Genomic DNA, 19090 nt, shown 5'->3' with positions numbered 1-19090 from the left:
ATGAATCTCTTAATCGTCCTGGGTCTATAAAAGCTGTGAATAAAAAAATCAGAAACAAGTTGACGTTAAAACATAATAAAAACAAAAAAGTTGTATGACCGCACCTACTGAAATCAAGCTAAAAGAACACGCAGATATGATCATGACATCCTACACTCAAATATGTCTTGGTGCTCGTCTTGGAAGATTACATACAGAAATATCTCAAACAGTACAGGGAAACAAACTCAACAGATAATCAAAAGAAACATCTTCGTATTGCTTTAAACTAGTATCTAATGAATAACACAAAAAAAAGGTTGAAAAGGCCAAATTAAGTACGAAGTTAAAGAGCACTGAGGACTCGAAATTCCGAAAAGAAATATACACAAGTAATCTTTTTTCGGCTAAGATGTAATTCAGTACATGCTTCAACTATTACATACATTAAACTCTGAGACGTCACTGTAAATACGGGCATATCGAGGCAATTGTCAAATTTACACTCCTTAAGGAGAAACGGAACAAGGAAAGAAAACCTATATATAGGAGAGGAAAGGTCGTCTTGTTCATCAATAATTTTGTAATGAATATTTCCATGAGAGTTCAATTATGAAGGTCTGAAAAGGACATCGGTCAATATTTATGTTTGATTTCGTTATAATAAGCTAAGAAAGATGAATTTTACATGCAATTAAGAGACAATCTGGACTTTTTAAAGATATAGTAGCTATCTATTTGCAGGTATTGATTCATTCAAAACACAATACCTAATAACAACAAGATATTCACACAGTTTGCTGAAAACAGAGCAGAAACGCGTTATTTTATGTAACTTTCAATATCCAATGACTGTAATTTGTATATAGCTCATTCTAATATGACGTGCTTCCTTCGCTTTGTAAACAACAACGTGATAAAATTCTCGATATATCTATACTTAGCGCACACTCAGAGATGTACATAATAATGGCTGTTACAATTTACCTCCAACGTAATTCCACATGTATCGTAACCTATGTGCAAACGCTACGCCGATTTCGCTGTGTTAAAAATTGCAATTGAAAAAAAAAAACTACAGAACCTTTATTCTTATTCTGATGCATAACAAAAAGAATTAATGCATTAGAGCTCGGGAAAATGTACAAAGTCAAACTAAAATAAATTACCGCGAAATTCAATTAATGCTTTTGGCGCATTAAAGTCATTTAAAAACATGCCGTCATAAGAATGAACACGCTAAAGCTGAATGTTTTCCGTTACGTGAACCATCAAAATTCGGATAATATTGCATTAAAATGGAGTTTTGAGGTAATTAGTGTTTTATTTTCTATTCTTTTGCATTATTCGCGTATTTACTGATTTCAGCAAGTGAACATGGCGGCTCCTTAGTTACAAAATGTCAACTGTGGATTTGACGATAGCTTACGAGAAAAAATGTAAACAAAAAATGGCAAATGTTGGAGTTGAGAATTAAAAGAATTAAACACATTTTTTCTAGCGGTTATTTAGGAAATAATTTATGCAAGTTATAGATTTAATGGAAAATGTTTAGCTTTATCTAACAGGGGGTAAAAAGAACAGCCACACAAACGGCATACCCAACCTCGCTTCACTTTTTAAATTACCATATTTGTCCTATTAGAATCGAAATAATTCATGGAAGCCATAGATTTTTGGAAATTTACACATGGCCTGGGCCGTGATATTCGAATTTTATCCTCAGCGTTTTCTTAAACAAATAAATCTATAAGTAGTAATTGTTTATCCTAAACTAATAATTGCTACAATTTAATTTTTTTTAAATTCATTTAATATATGCAAGGAGAATGAACATCGGGTATAAAAGCTGTTTTTGAAATGGAAAAGTTCCATAAATTCAGATACATGTACAGACGGCGCATAAAAGAGCAACGTAGATACATCTCAAGGTAAAGCAGTTAGAAAAGAATAAACAAACTTTTTTTTCATTATAAACAGCCCATAGATGCATACAGCGGAGCATACGTTTGATAACACATGGGGTATTATGTTATAGAAAAAATAACTTCGGGAACGCGTGGTTGTTTTTGGCAGTAAGTTAGATGCACGATTTTGCCGCATGAATGTCTGTTCCACTGAATATAGAGAAAAGGTAATATATTGATGACAAAAAAATTTGAATGCAAAAATTCCAGACAAGGCAAATGTCGCCTTCTATGTATGAATCACCGCAAGTTTATTAAGCTAGAAACTGTAACGGTCACCAAACAGCTACTGTAAACTTGTGAGCAGTTCTTCTCCATGGCAATATATGAATAGCTTCTGACTTGAAGTGAAATTGACATAATGAAAACTTGATAGCATTTCGTATCAACTAAGATACTTTCAAAGACTCAGTCAGATGGTACGGTACTACTACTGTCAGCCACAGATATTTCTCTTACATTATCTTATGGCGGCCTTTTATAAACAAAAAGAATGATTTTGTTCGTTTTGTTGCTGAATTTTGTAGAAAGAAAGTCAACTCACATCCAACTAGTATGTTGTTACTACAGTTGAAATCTTTTGAATTGTTTGCACAGCATCTGTAATATCCAATATCGTCTGTAGTAGTAATAGATATGTTAAGGGATGGTTCCAGGGGAACAGATCCGCTGTACCGACTATCTGTTTTATCTATTGAACTGTCGTCTTTCATCCACCAAACATCCAATATTTCTGGATATGAGTCAATCATACAGTCCAAATGAACGTCTCCACCAAGATTCAGCTGGTATATTTCAAGTGTTATTTGAGGGTCAGGGGTTTCTGATTGATAACAAAATACACGTATATATATATATAGTTGAGGTAAATTATATGGCCTTCCAAATACCGTTTCGATCCTTAACATCACTGAAGAGACATTATTTGTCGAAATCCGGATATGGTGTACTAATTTTTGCACCTCATGTTTGTGGTATAACATCTTTGCCGCAAGTTTAATGTTTTCTGTTTGGTATTAAATTTATATATAAAGATTCGTTTTGTTACATCTTGTGATCAATTTATTTGGCAATCGCCAATGGCAGTCAGCAGGGTTTAAGAACATCAGTTGTTCGACCTGTTAGTCAAATGCGTTTTGTTAAAATATACTTTTTCACTTTTTGGTCTTTTGGAAAATGTTGTTTATATATATTATGTACACATTTTGTTCAATGTTTTGTTGACATTATGAAAACAATCATATTTGTTATTTCCACAATAAATGGTTCCACATGACTTGTGGTACTATTGCTAAATCTTTAGTTTTTGTCTGTGTTTTGTTTTGTTGACAATGGTTTATATTCGCCCCTATTTGATGGTTCGTGGCAGTGTATACCTCTCATTTATTTGATATGCTTTTTATTATTTTTGTTTCGTCTTAAATTGTATATTTAAATGTAGTTATTACAAAAATGTATATATATATTTTTTTTTATAATTAGACAGTATCAGAGTTTCATGAAACCTAATAGAGTTATAATTATTTCATTTTTCTAGATTAATCGTGCAATAAACCATTTATTTAAAAAAAAAAATAACCTTTCTATATGTTTTTTTTTAGTAAAGTTGTCATAAAATAAACTGACCTTCAAATATGCGTATGGTTACATTGTCATCACGTCCGCCATTCTCGTTAGAAACATTACACTGATAAGTACCTATGTCCTCAGGTATAAAATCAGACATAAATAGCGGTACGCTGTGAGAAGCTCCGGAAAAATTAGTGGTTTCATTTAAAATTGTTTGTCCAGTTTGTCCATGCTTGATCCATTTGAAACTCGTAATGTTAGCAAGCGATACAAATGCACACTCTAATGTCACATTATCATGTCTATGTACATAAATACTGCTATTTCTGGGAGTTATATATACGATTGGTTGATCAGAATCTGAAATGACGAAAATACTATTAAAGTTTGCTTTGTTATGAAAGTAAGGCGAGAGATACAAAAAGGGAATTCAAACTCATAAATCGAAAACAAACTGACAATTACATGGCAAAAAACGAAAAACTATCAAAACACAAACAAGAGTTTACAAAACACAACATAGAAAACTAAAGACTTAGTGTTACGAGTAGAACTACGGATTACTGTTTTTAAACGTTATGTAATAAAGATGATGCAATAAATATTTTCAAAGGAAATACACAATCAATAGAAATTTAAAACACCGTCTATTAGTTACAGCTTCTTTAGAAGACAAGCAACATACTATATTACTAAATATTCGTTATCAGTGTAACACGATTTTGTTGTGTGATAACAATTTAAAATATTCACGCTGAAGAAATAAATTGGATTTATTACATTTATAATACCAGAAATGAATCTGCCTTTGACCTGCAGGCAAAGAGGTCTATTCAAGCATATCTACCATTTATATATACATGTATATATAAGTTGAAATTTGGCTGTGAACAACCTTTCAGTAACTTCAGGTACTATCAGATCAATTATGTTTGTCTTTTGTCATTTTGCTGCCGTTTTGTAACTTATGCCAATCTAATGAGCCTTTTTTTCAATTATTGTTTCTAGTCTGCTTCAATGTTGCGCTGTTATTTCAAAATCCAAGTTTAGATGCAGGGTTACGCGCCCACGTATATATGTTTTATATCATAGCTTATCATTTACTCATCATTTAAGGCCATACGATGACTTGTATCGTTATCGTTATTTGTTCGATGGTTGAGAGTTGTCTTGCTTGTAATCAAATTACATCTTAGATAATTCCAAGAGTTTATACTGCAGCTAAAACAAATTCGGACGCCAAATTGTAGGTAAAATTTTCAATCGTACCTTGCATGCGGAAAACTCATGATAAGGTCTAGCGTAGCTTTTCATTTACGGTTCGGGTCATATCAAGCCTCGGTCCGAACAAAATTCCGTTACGTCATTAATAATGGCGTCAAAACCCATATGATAGGAATTAAGTGACATGTTCAAAATGACAGGAAATGACGTTGTATAAAAGTGACACCCAACATCCACGTATTCAAACATCAATCCGAATTCCGATAGCAAAAAATCTTATTCGGAACGGACTCCGTATACATACTATAAGTATTTTATTGTAATTATATTACAAAATATTGATCACATGATGCTAATATTACTAGACTTGCAATTGCTTTACATCAATCCGACACTAATTTAGTGTTTCGGCGGTTTTTGTATTATATGCTAATGATAAATGTATAACATTTATGAATGGGTTAAAGCATTGTAGGCCCGCCATCATCAGGGATTTACCTATCAATTTATTTTAATTTTGTCGTTGTCAATAAATCTGCTATATTTTTATGCTTTTTATAAGCTATTATTGGTTTGCTTGAAAATATTTCGTTGCAAACCGCATCCTGTTTTAGTAGATCCTATTGTTTACTAATGCATTGTTTTAATTTATGAATGCATGGATTGAATTTCGTTGCCAATACTAAAGGAATTTCCTTTGTGTGTTTTTTGGCCTTTTTTCTGATTAAATCAGATCTATTACATGATAATGCCTCAATTATGTACTTTTCGATTTCAATCTCCTTGTATCCTCTCTTTATTAAGTTCAATCTGAACTGTAACAAAATATATTGTAAATCAACATCACTATTTGTTGTTCTAATGTATCTGATAACTTCGCCCTTGATAAACCCTGCAAACACGTGTCGACTATGACAGCTTTTACGATCTAGATAAAGGAAGGCATTTGTCGGTTTAAAGTGTGTTTTCACATCCAAGATATTTTCATTAGAAAACCTAGTTCCTTTGAAAATATTAACATCAAGAAATATTATTTCTCTAGAGGAAAATTCTAGTGTGAATTTCAGGAACGGATGATGATAATTTGCTAACTCTAACAAATCCTTTATTTCCTTCCAGTTGCCGTGACATATTAATATAATATCATCACGATACCTTCCATAAAAAAAGTTATTTTTTCTATGTTCAAACTTAGAAAGAATTTCTTTCATAATTTTATATTTGAGTATATCACAGATTTACGGGCTTGGCACTGCTCCTATCGCGGCGCTTTTTTTTTTTTTTGCTTATAAAGCTGTCCATTAAAATCAAAAATGTTGTTCTCTAAAATTGATCTGAGGAGATAGATTAAATCATCCGTAGGTGGGCATTTGATTTTGTAATCTGATTTATCAAACTGATCATACGAAATTCTAACTGCCGATGATAATTCATTGATCGGGCAATTAGTGTACATTGATACTACATCAAAGCTACACAGCCAGCAATCTGCATTAGGCTTACTCCTTTCCAACTTGTATATTAGATCAGACGTATCCTTTATATAAGTGTGTTGTTTTTGTACCATAGGTACTAAAAAATAATCGATATAGCGTCCAATAAATTCTGTGACAGTACCAATCTGAGATATGATTGACCGACATGGCGGCATTATGTTATCAATGTTAAACCCATATTTATTGATTTTTACTAATTCCGATTCATTTAATCGGTGTATTTTAGGCAAGATATGCATATACCCAGGCCCATAATCAATTTGATTACCATTATTAAGGTAATTAAATGTGGAGTAATCTTTAACACCTTTGGTGTACATGCCTTTGACTTATGTATTGATATTACATCTAAGTGCTTTTAGGTCAAAGTTTTCCAATTTGGTGTAATGTTGTGTATTTAATTGGCGATCGCCTTCAAGAAGGTAATTGACCTAATCTAAAATAACAACACTATTACTTTTATCGGCTTTCTTAATGATTAATGATTCATCATTTAACAGAGCAGAAATGCCGGCCCTCTGTGAAACACTTAGATTCTTTCGAAATTTTCGAATTTGCATTGAAGATAGTTCGTGCTTTGTATTAAACAGGTAATTTTCAAGGGTGTTGCAGGTTAAAGGTGGCGTGTGTCCAGATTTAACTCTGAAAGGATGAATTTCATCAAAGTTACCATGATATAAGTAACGCCATCTCATTTTTCTGGCTAATTCATCGAAATCATGTAATAAGTCCTGCTTTGCCCTTTTGACTGACGGTGAAGGAATGAATTTCAAACCTCTGGATAATACCAAATACTCGTCATCAGTTAATTTTCTATGCGAAAGATTAACAACCTGTTTTCTAGCTTGTGAAATCATAAATTTTAGTTTACTTTGCTGCATTGCAGCTTTATTTTTCAGCCTTCGTTTATGTTTACTTCTTTTAGCATATTTCTTATAATGTCTAGCCATATCTGTGATCACAGAGACTAGTATCTGAAAGACTATTATCAATGCAATATCAACATAACGAAATGGTAGGAGGCGTGGTGTATTTGCCTAAACTGATTTTCATTGGCTCAGTTACTTCTGTAATTATGTTACGAGTATATGGTGTACCATTTGGTTCAAAAGGTATTTTTATCGATTAACCGCTACTTTTATCGGTTAACCGCTATTTTTATCGGTTAACCGCTATTTTTATCGGTTAACCGCTACTTTTATGTCGGTTAACCGCTATAAATATGCCGGTTAACCGCTAGTTTTACCGGTTAACCGCTAATTTTATCGGTTAATCGCTATTTTTATCGGTTAACCGCTACTTTTATGTCGGTTAACCGCTATAAATATGCCGGTTAACCGCTAGTTTTACCGGTTAACCGCTAATTTTATCGGTTAATCGCTATTTTTATCGGTTAACCGCTATTTTATTCGGTTAACCGCTATTTTTATTGCTTCATCAATTCTAATTTATCGTCTATGGACAAATAAATTATTATCTTAAATGAGTAAGTGATTGATGGACAAAGTTTATCGCTTAGCCTGTTAAAACGTAATGTGGATTGCTTACGCCTCCCATGTATCTATTTTTGGTCAATCACTCCCACCCAAGTTATAAAATTGTTAATTGACATACGCACACAAGATTTTAGTGTTGAACACGTGGCAATTCTATATAGCACTTTATTGTACGTCAACAATTTTTGTTTTATTTAATTTTACACTTTTAATATGACATAATCTATTGGATTTCATGGATCTGAATATAAAATAATTATATGACGATGTTTTAAATTCCAAAAACTTAGTGAAAAAACATGAAAATCTCATTTATCAAATAGAGGTGCTTGTATATATTCCACTACTACAAATCTGTATAAATGATAATTCGATTGATGATACCGTGTGTAATGAAGACGAGAAATGTTATCTTCTAACATGCACATATATTATGTGTTATTTCCAAATTAGAAATGAAAAACTGTTCTCTTCCATATTTCTCCCACAGACATGAAACGATATCTATGATACATTTTCTATATTATTGAATTAAATTGTTAATGTTATTCAAAAACTCTACCAATGCTTTAATTCAATATTTTTTTAATAAATCACTTGAAGAATGTATTTTTTGTTATAATTGTATTATTGCAAATGTTATTGGAAAAAAGGTGGATTCAGCATCTACTTTCCGATTTATGTCCGATATATGTTACAAGCTGGGTGGTATAAAGTAATGGAGAGAGTTATTTAATAAGAAAGTATAACTTTATTTAATAACGCGAAACAAACGTTTTATGAAAGTTCGTCAAAATTCCGCCTAAAATGGAAAACTGTGCATCAACTAATAGAAATGTAGATAACTGCTTTTTTAGCTCATCTGGCCCAAAGGGCCAAGTGAGATTTTCTCATCACTTGGCGTCCGTCGTCCGTCGTCGTCCGTCGTCGTTAACTTTTACAAAAATCTTCTCCTCTGAAACTACTGGGCCAAATTTAACCAAACTTGGCCTATATCATCATTGGGGTATCTAGTTTAAAAAATGTGTCCGTTGACCCGGCCATCCAACCAAGATGGCCCCCATGGCTAAAAATAGAACATAGGAGTAAAATGTAGATTTTGGCCTATATCTCTGAAACCAAAGCATTTAGAGCAAATCTGACTTTGGGGTAAAATTGTTTATCAGGTCAAGATCTATCTGCCCTGAAATTTTCAGATGAATCGGGCAACCCATTGTTGGGTTGCTGTCCCTGAACAAGTAATTTTAAGGAAATTTTGCCGTTTTTGTTTACTATCTTGAATATTATTATAGATAGAGATAAACTGTAAACAGCAATAATGTTCAGCAAAGTAAGATCTACAAATAAGTCAACATGACCAAAATGGTCAGTTGACCCCTTAAGGATTTATTGCCCTTAATAGTCAATTTTTAACAATTTTCATAAATTTTGTAAATTTTTGTAAATTTTTACAAAGTATTTTCCACTGTAACTACTGGGCCAAGTTCATTATAGATGGAGATAATTGAAGGCAGCAAGAATGTTTCAGTAAAGTAAGATCTACAAACTCATCACCATCACCAAAACACAATTTTGTCATGAATCCATCTGTGTCCTTTGTTTAATATGCACATAGACCAAGGTGAGCGACACAGGCTCTTTAGAGCTTCTAGTTTTATACATTTTTGTAACTGCTTTTTTAGCCCACCTGGCCCGAAGGGCCAAGTGATCTATTCTCATCACTTGGCGTCCGTCGTCCGTCGTCGTCGTCGTTTACTTTTTTACATTTTGAACTTCTTCTAGAGAACCACTGAATGGAATGGAACCAAATATGGTATGACTGTTCCTTATGAGGTGCTGACCAAGTGTTGTTACTTTGTAGCCGATCCATCATCCAAGATGGCCGCCAGCGGGGAGCTTAGTTTAACAAAGGACCCTATGGGAAATACATACAAATGTCTTCTTTTAAAGAACCACCGAATGGAATGAAACCAAACATAGCATGAATGTTCCTTGTGAGGAGCTGACCAAGTGTTGTTACTTTGTAGCCGATCAATCATCCAAGATGGCCGCCATCGGGGGACTTAGTTTAACATAGGACCCTATGGGAAATACATACAAATGTCTTCTTTTAAAGAAACACTGAATGGAATAAAACCAAACATAGCATGAATGTTCCTTATGATGTGCTGACCAAGTGTTGTTACTTTGTAGCCGATCCATCATCCAAGATGGCCGCCAGTGGGGGACTTAGCTTAACATAGGACCCTATGGGAAATACATACAGATGTCTTCTTTTAGAGAATCAGTGAATGAAATGAAACCAAACATAGCATGAATGTTTCTGATGAGATGCTGAACATGTGTTGTTACTTTGTAGCCGATCCATCATCCAAGATGGCTGCAAGCAGGGGACTTAGTTTAACATAGGACCCTATGGGAAGTACATACACATGTCTTCTTTTAGATAACCACTGAATGGAATAAAACCAAACATAGCATGAATGTTCCTTACAAGGTGCTGACCAAGTGTTAATACTTTGTAGCTGATCCTTTATCCAAGATGGCCGCTAGAGGGGACTTAGTTTAACATAGGACCCTATGGGAAATACATACAAATGTCTTCTTTTAGAGAAACACTCAATAGAATGAAACCAAACATGTCATAAAAGTTCCTTGTGAGGTGCTGATGAAGTGTTGCTTCTTTGTTGCTGATTTACTGTTCAAGATGGCCACAGGGATTAATTATTAAATTACAGGGCCAATAACAACCAAATTTGGCCTCAAACATTATTTAAGTATCTGTAATGATTTTTATCTTTTTTTTTATGATTTCAAAAACCCAAGTTGAGTCAGGTGAGCGACACAGGCTCTCAGCAGTTTAATTAAAATTTAGCTACTTCGATTTTTTTTGTGTTTTTTGTGTGACTTTTCTAAGTTATTTGATAACGTTGGATAAAGATTCTTCTATAAAAAAAGAAATGAAATAATATGCAGTTTGATGTGACTTGTTAAATAGTTTATGAGTGACCTACAAAGGAGACAAAAAGAGCGAGTAGACATTTTGCTGATGATGTTTGGACGAGCAGCTCGGTCTTAATACACTGCCAATCAAACCAGTTGTTGACCATGACTTGAATAAGCTGAACGAATAGTTAAGGAAATGGCAATGTTTTTTTTACTATTTAGATAAGACTGAGAAAATAGTAGTTACTAATTTTACTTTCCAGATCTAAACTTTATTTCATATAGCCAGGACATTCGCATTGCTAAGTCATATAAACATTCGGTTGTAACATTTGACCCTGAATTGGAACACTCATATATATATTGAATTATTAATTGACCCACCAGCTTATCCCTCGACCTTCCCCTCCTCTCCAACTCTGAATTGTACATGTAGTTCTTGTCATAATTCTGACGTTTATAATTTGATGACTTGATAAGCCAAAACATGTAAAGTAAAAACATTTGCGATACTATGAATTTAAGTAAAAAATGAAAGACTGTTTTTCCTTTTCATTTTTAATAGAACATGCTCATGTATATATTTTAACACATTTGGCAAATATTCCTGGTTTAATCTTTATTTTTTAAGGATATACTGCATCAAATTTTGGGAGCATCAGTACAAGTAACGGGGGAAATCAGTACTGGGAATAGGTTGATCTGAACCATTTGTGCACAAAGGTTCAAGTTAAATTACAAGATATTTTTATCATTTATAATCTTATTTTGTGCATATTTCTACATGAATTTGTCAATTTTTATATTTGAAAAAAATCAGGAAATGAAAACAATATCTAATATACTGAGGGTTTTCTTATTGAAACTGAAAACTGAAAACTTTGGACTTAAATCATTTGCATTAGAATCAAAATAAAGAAAAGGGAAGGTCATGATGTAACTTCAAGGCAATCCTTCCTCGGGATATTACTTACTAAAGACACAATCAATTATCTTTATCAAACTGATCATTTCCAGCTACTTAAATAAACTAAGGTAGTCAGAGTTTATATTCCTCCAAAAAAATCACCGTCTTGAAACGGAGAAGTTAAAACAAATAAAACAGGCTGGATTTAATGAACTTGAATGTAATTTCACCTGGTAGGCGAATCATATCACAGTGTGGTTCAGTAATTGATCGGTCATTTACAAGGTTTTATTTTGATGTTGGGTTAGATTCACGATTGCAGATTTATTTTCTGTAACTCATATAAAGCCTTTTTCTGCAACTGTAATAAGAGCATTAATTGCCAATCTCAGAAAAGATCCGTCTGAAGTAAATTTAATTGATAAATTTAAAAACATTTACCGTTATCTTGATGATATTTTTGCTCTCGAAAAAACACGTACAATGTTAAATGCTGAATTTGAAGTAAAACAGTGCTCTAAATGAGGGTCGTCTAGTTGGTTATTAATTTCTCATTCCTTAGTCGTCAATTATTCTTTTTCTTGTTCGATACCTATTCATTACTTATTCCTTATTGGTTACCTATTCGTTACTTATTCCTTATTCGTTACCTATTCGTTACTTATTCCTTGTTCGTTACCTATTTGTTACTTATTCCTTATTCGTTACCTATTCGTTACTTATTCCTTATTCGTTACTTATTCGTTACTTATTCCTTATTCGTTTCCTATTCGTTACTTATTACTTATTCGTTACCTATTCGTTACTTATTCCTTATTCGTTACTTATTCGTTACTTATTCCTTATTCGTTTCCTATTCGTTACTTATTCCTTATTCGTTTCCTATTCGTTACTTATTACTTATTCGTTACCTATTCGTTACTTATTCCTTATTCTTTACCTATTCGTTACTTATTTCTTATTCGTTACCTATTCGTTACCTATTTGTTACTTATTCCTTATTCGTTACCTATTCGTTACTTATTCCTTATTCGTTACCTATTCGTTACTTATTCTTTATTCGTTTCCTATTCGTTACTTATTCCTTATTCGTTTCCTATTCGTTACTTATTACTTATTCGTTACCTATTCGTTACTTATTCTTTATTCGTTACCTATTCGTTACTTATTTCTTATTCGTTACCTATTCGTTACTTATTCCTTATTCGTTACCTATTTGTTACTTATTCCTTATTCGTTACCTATTCGTTACTTATTCCTTATTCGTTACCTATTCGTTACTTATTCTTTATTCGTTACCTATTCGTTACTAATTTCTTATTCGTTAAATATTCGTTACTTATTCCTTATTCCTTATTTATTACTTAATCGATTTTAGTATGAGTTCTCTTTTCGTGCTTTACTTTCTTATCTCTGGTGATAGTTCGTTGTGTGTAGAGGTGAATTACACTTTTAGCACGAATGTACCCGTATCAGCGCTTGACTGATACTCTATTACTTAATCGTTCCTTATTCGCTTGAAATACATATGGTATACGTTGCACCTTTTAAAAACAATTTTAATTTTTTTTCTTGTCTCTTGTGTTAGCAATGGGCTCTTGCAGGTGAAATAACCCTATTAGCGCATATGTAACCGTTTTAGCGCTCGACTGATACCCTGTTACTTATTCGTTCCTTATTCGCTTGTAACATGTGTAATGCGTGTGTTATACGTTGCACCTCTTAAATAAATTCTTTTCAATTTTTATCATGTCTCTGCTGTTAGCTATGAGTTCTTAGAGGTGAAATAACCCTATTAGAGCGTATGTACTCGTTTCAGCGCTCGACTGATACCCTGTTAGTTATTAGTCCCTTATTCGATTGTAATACGTGTGTTATACTTTGCACCTTTTAAAAAATGGTTGTAAATTTTTTCTTGTCTTTAGTTTAAGTTATGGGTACTTACACGTAGAAGTAAAATAACCCTATTGGTGTTTATGTACCAGTTTCAGCTCTCGACTGATACGCTGTTACCTTTTCTTTTTTTTTTTTTTTTTTTTTTTTTTTTTTTTTTTTTTACTCAAATTGATTCTTTATTGCACATATTGCTGTTTTAACAATAAAACTTGGTGTACAGCATTCCATCAAGTATCCCTGCTAAATTTACTACTAAATATCCAGGGAGAATATTCCGTAGAATTAACAATAAATAACATTGGTATAAATATCTGAATAAATAAATTACTGTTACCTTTTCTTTCCTTATTCGCTTGTAATGCGTGTGTAATACGTTGCACCTTTTAAAATTTGTTCATGTCTCTGGTGTTAGCTATGGGTTCTTAGAGGTGAAATAACCCGCGCGTAAGGTAACGAATAAGGAATAAGTAATCAACTTGATGACCCTCTGAAAATGAGAGTTTCTAAAAAGTGGAAAAGGAATGTGGAGAGGAAACGGAAACTAGAAACAGAGAAATACATGTAAGAATGTAGTCATCTCCTGTTTAGGAATTTGTGTCAACTGTTCGGACTCCTTGGTTTTTTTAACGATACAGAGTAAAATATTTTCCCCATACATGTATCTCCCTCTTTTCATTGCATATTAGACTTCAATATAGCATACCAAAAGAGTGACTGGGGAATAGAAGTATGGTCATCATTGGTCTTCCTTCCACCGGTAGTAAAACCCTCGTCAAAGTAGATCGTCCGTTTGGCTGTGCGGGATGTACAAATAATCAGGTGTTTGCCAGAATAAAAGATCAGATGCGTAGTGTAACTTAAAGGGTATTTGTTCGTCATAAAAAAGAACACGTAGAGAATAATGATTTTTCAGTTATCTTTTTATAGCACTACAATCTTTACAATCTACAAATATATATATATATACATATCATATAGGAGTAACTTTCAAATTTCAATATTCCTTTTGGGTGAATGAATATACATGCATGTCTATGCTAATGTTGTCGATCATAGTAATGCTTAAAACAGCAAACTGAATGAGTGACAATATTTTCAATTGTACTTTTGTAAAATAAAATTCATGGCTACATGAATGGGATTGAAATTTCGGACAAAGAATTAAGCGGCATGACATTCAAAGCACTGTGAACAATTTGATTTTTAGAACTTGAAAAAGACACTGTGCAAATCGTAAATCCATGTACTGACTTTGCGCCAGTTTTTATCACTACAATTAATGCACAATTTGAAAGAAAAATGATGAAAAGCGTTTCCCCATGCAAAAAATGTATTACTTCACAACCTATCTAGAACCGAGGCGAATATCCATATTTTTAGGCCGTATGTAGATCTTTTTAGTGTTGTTGGGTTACTGTGTTATTGACGTTTATCCAATATCTTTATTATTTACTTCTTAAGAAAAGTCAAACAAACTTTAGTTAATCGCATGATCGCTCCTTTACGACGTACGTCCATGGTCACAAGTAGAATTCAAAATAAACGAACCACTGGAGCAATTGCAAGCGGTTTACGCCATCAAATTACGTGCAATTAATATTTTAAAAACATAGTCTCATCATCTCATGCCAATTATATCAATACGTTATGCTTTAAAATCTTTTATCTTGAATACTGGAGTTAGGTGAAATTAAACAAATATCTACAATTTAAGGATGTACTTAGGTGAAATTAAAAAAATCAAGAATTTAAAATTGATACTGTCGAAAAAGCATTAGTTAAGGAACAAAATAAGCTAAAAATATTGATAGATCATGGAGCTCCTTTTCAAGATATTTGATTTTTAAAATATGACGGGAAAAGGCTGAATCGGACTTTTACCTTATATTTGTATTGGTATTATTTGGGTCTCAAATCAAAAGAAAAGAAATTAAGAATCTGCTTAAATTTTTGCAAATGACCTTTTATGAGCTATTAAGTCTTGTATGAAAAGATAGATGGGTGTATTTTACCTTGTATCGTATGGAAAAAAAACAAGGAGTCCGAACATCTGACACAAATTCCAAAATCTCACCTAAGTACATCCTTAAAATTGATACTAGTACTATAAATCCGAAGAGTATTAGTTTAAGGACAAATCAGGTAAAAAATTGATAGGTAATGGATCTCCTTTCGCGACATTTTTTTTAAAGCGGGAATAGGCTGGCTTGGACTTTTATCTTATTTAGCATAGGCAATATTTTGGCTCTCAAATCGTATAGAATCGGCTTGACTTTGGTTAATGACCTTTTATGAGATAATGATTGATTGATAAATGGTTGCTTAGCGTCCAGTAGCAAATATTTCATGCATATTCAGGACGAGAACTAAAAAAATAGGTAGGTTCTGTAATAGAGGCGTCCGGGATTTAGGTCAGAGAAATTTAGACAACCACGGGAAATGAGGGTATATTGGATAGGAATAGAAATTTAATCTTGCAACAGGTCACCTGCGGACTCATAAAAGAGTTGCTGCAAGGGTTCTTAACGTTTAAAGAGCCTGGCACTCTCTTTACACGAGACATCGGATTTAATGTTCCCATTCTGACCGGACGTGGCTGCAAATTTAATACTTTGCGAGAAGTGTGATAATTTTGCTGCATTCTAACCTTTTGTCAAAATAAAACCTTAAAAATCCTCTATAATAATGACTGATGAATCTCTCTGAACTGTAGACATGAGACAGCACTACCACATGAAAACTAAATATGAATTTGTGCGTAAAATATATTCATATTTAGCGCACAAAATATTAATTGATACCACAATATTTTATATCGAGCAATCAAAATATTTATTTGTGCGCACTATAAATTTATATTAAACGCACAAAATATATAATGAGCGCACAAAATATTGTGTATTGTCGAACGATTTATATATTGTGTCTGCATAGATCCCTACCGAGCTTCGTAAAAATCAGTCTACCTGTATAACAGATCTGTACTTTTAACTTTCATTAATATCAATGAGAAATTAAAACCTACAGCAAATAGCCTGTCGGTTTCGTTTGATACAACACAAATATTTACAAATCTTCCTAAAATTGTTCTATTAGTTGCAGTTAAAGGAGCATATGCCACTGAAAAGTATAACAAAAAGGACTCCAAGGTTTTTTTCAAAAAGGAGGGGCATGGGGTTGGGGATGGGATGGGGGTGGGGTCCATATAAAATTACAAAATCAAACATTATCAATAAACGGAACGAGTGAAAAACAACCGTCATATCTCTATTTTGGTAAAAGCATTTTCGGAAGAAAATAGTGAGGTAAACCTGATTTTATAGCTAGCTAAACCTCAAACTTGTATGACAGTTGTTTATAGAGCAATCCAAACTGACATATTCAAAGTCGATGTCCCAACGGTCAATGTAATAAAATACTTTTGTTGACTGATACTCATTATAGATTACTTTTTATTTTAATTTGATTGGAAAATATAAAAAAAATACTAGGTACGACAATTGGCGGCAGTTTTTTAACAGGAAATCTGTGGCATACTTATGTTTGAAATAAAAAATAAGATAGTTTCTGCATTTTGACATAAAAAAAACATGGAAAATATACGGTGATGGATTTATAATATATACTAGTAATGGAGCATCAGATGAAGTTAAACATTTTTTTCGTCTGGACAATCCTTTACTAAAGTCTAACCATGAAATCTCAAACTACTCAGTCAAAGATTTACAACATATGGCATTCTTGACCTTGGAATACATTTAATAGAAACAAATGTTATCAATCTGCTGTCTATCACAGCATGTATTCCAATGATGTATTAAAGATGAAGCGGCCGATACAGAAACAATAAGTGACCATAACAAATTAATACAAATCTAACAAATTTTAGAGAGAGGTTATGATAACGTCAAAAACGACGAAACTAGTATAATAACATATGCTCTATTTATTGATTCTACTGAAATATTGCAGCACAAAATCTTAGATAAAAAAGAATATATTCATTATTTTTAATAACAAAATATAACCCATGTATTCGTAAAAAAAGTATCATAAAATATTAGCATTTATTGCAATCTGACGAAGAATGTGGGCAAGTGTTTAATGCTGAACCAACAGTTATGTAGAGCAATCACAAAATTCTAGGGGACATGCTTACTAGATCAAGACTTAAAAACAAACAATTGACAGTTGGACCCCTGATGATGGCAGATCTGTCATGATATGTATTGATGAATCATTTAAATATTTATAATTCAACATGTACTAGTATATGAATAATTTTTATATTTGATCGTATTCAAGTCTAAGAGGACCAACCCAAGCTTTATAACTGCAGAAATACTAAAACAGTGTTGGGTCCTATCAGACGACATTGGATGCATTGTTGCATCGTTTTATGATTATAAAAAATGTACACAAAAATCTTTTCATTTTACAATCGGTGGAAATACTCGAATAGCCAATTAAATCATCGAGCCTGACTCTCACGAACATATACAGTTATTTTGATGTTGTTGCTTAAGCTAGGTTCAAACTGCCGATCAGATCAACTCGATGATCCCGATTGTCCAAATTTGCAAGACCAAGCGTAACCAAATTCTCGATCGGGCCTGTTTACGACTTCTACCTGACCACTATCCGACTGGACACGACTTTAACTCGACAATTCACAACTCCTTTTAAATGACTCCATCACGACTCCAACCCGACCATTAATTGTATACATATTCGATTATTCCGACCAGTTCACGATCGCTATACACGATCTTTACTCGACTAGCTAGACCAAATCAATTATACTCGATCTCAGCCCGATCTCGATCAAACCAGATAGACCTGAGTGCTACCCTTGTCTGTCCGTACATACGTACGTCCCAACAAATAGTTTCCGTTCTCTAACTTAATTGTATACAATATGCTTATTACCATAAAAAAAACCAGATCAAGTGCGAATTTGGGTGGCGTCACTTTTACCGTTCTGGAGTAATGACCTTTTATAACGTTATATGCAAGCCGGGGCATTATATATGTCCCACGAACACATTCTCCATTTAGTTGGTCAGATTCAGTAGTTCACAGAATGTAAAGTAACACAATTAATATATCTATATGGAAATAAAGCAGTTGGGTTTGTGGGCAAGGTAGTAAGAACTCAAGAGAGACAGGTTAATAGCTGTTACGGAGCTTGAAGAGATCGTAGAAGACGAACAAGAAGGCATAGACAGCAATCGGTGTCGAGAAATCTAGGTGAGGTAGAAGCTGACACGGCGAAAACACCGTGCATGTATTTGATAAAGCATATTGCAAAAAGTAGGGAAAGATGTCACGTATATTTTTCCCCAAAATTTGGTCAAAAGTAAAATTTCAATGCCTTGAAGTGATACATTTTGTACCTTGTCTGAAACTGTATACATATATCTATCAAGAGATCAAATAAAAATCATTTGTAAAATTGAGTCAAAAAGTTCTTATGAAAAAAGTGTTTGTAAACAATTGGCCGTACGGTGACTTATAGTTGTTAATTTCTGTGTCATTTGGTGTTTTGTGGAGAGTTGGCAATTATACCACATCTTCTTATTTTTATACTACAAAAATTTCTGGCCAAAA

At 33.1% G+C, this 19090-nt stretch overlaps 1 protein-coding gene across 1 annotated transcript in view; it reads right to left on the bottom strand.

Annotated features, from left to right (window-relative positions):
* Window positions 1-19090, bottom strand: part of LOC127727680 (muscle M-line assembly protein unc-89-like) — a 38312-nt gene that overhangs the window by 3406 nt on the left and 15816 nt on the right. Inside the window, exons 2-3 of the mRNA XM_052234795.1 lie at window positions 3573-3875; window positions 2491-2769 (exon numbers count right to left, since the gene is read on the bottom strand). Of these exons, the coding sequence (XP_052090755.1) occupies window positions 2491-2769; window positions 3573-3672 (379 nt within the window). The 5' untranslated portion in view covers window positions 3673-3875. The remainder of the gene's footprint in view (window positions 1-2490; window positions 2770-3572; window positions 3876-19090) is intronic.

This window comes from Mytilus californianus, unplaced genomic scaffold (genome assembly GCF_021869535.1).
Source record: "Mytilus californianus isolate M0D057914Y unplaced genomic scaffold, xbMytCali1.0.p SCAF_2, whole genome shotgun sequence".
Taxonomy (NCBI): domain Eukaryota; kingdom Metazoa; phylum Mollusca; class Bivalvia; order Mytilida; family Mytilidae; genus Mytilus; species Mytilus californianus.
This window is presented reverse-complemented; position numbering and strand designations above follow the sequence as displayed.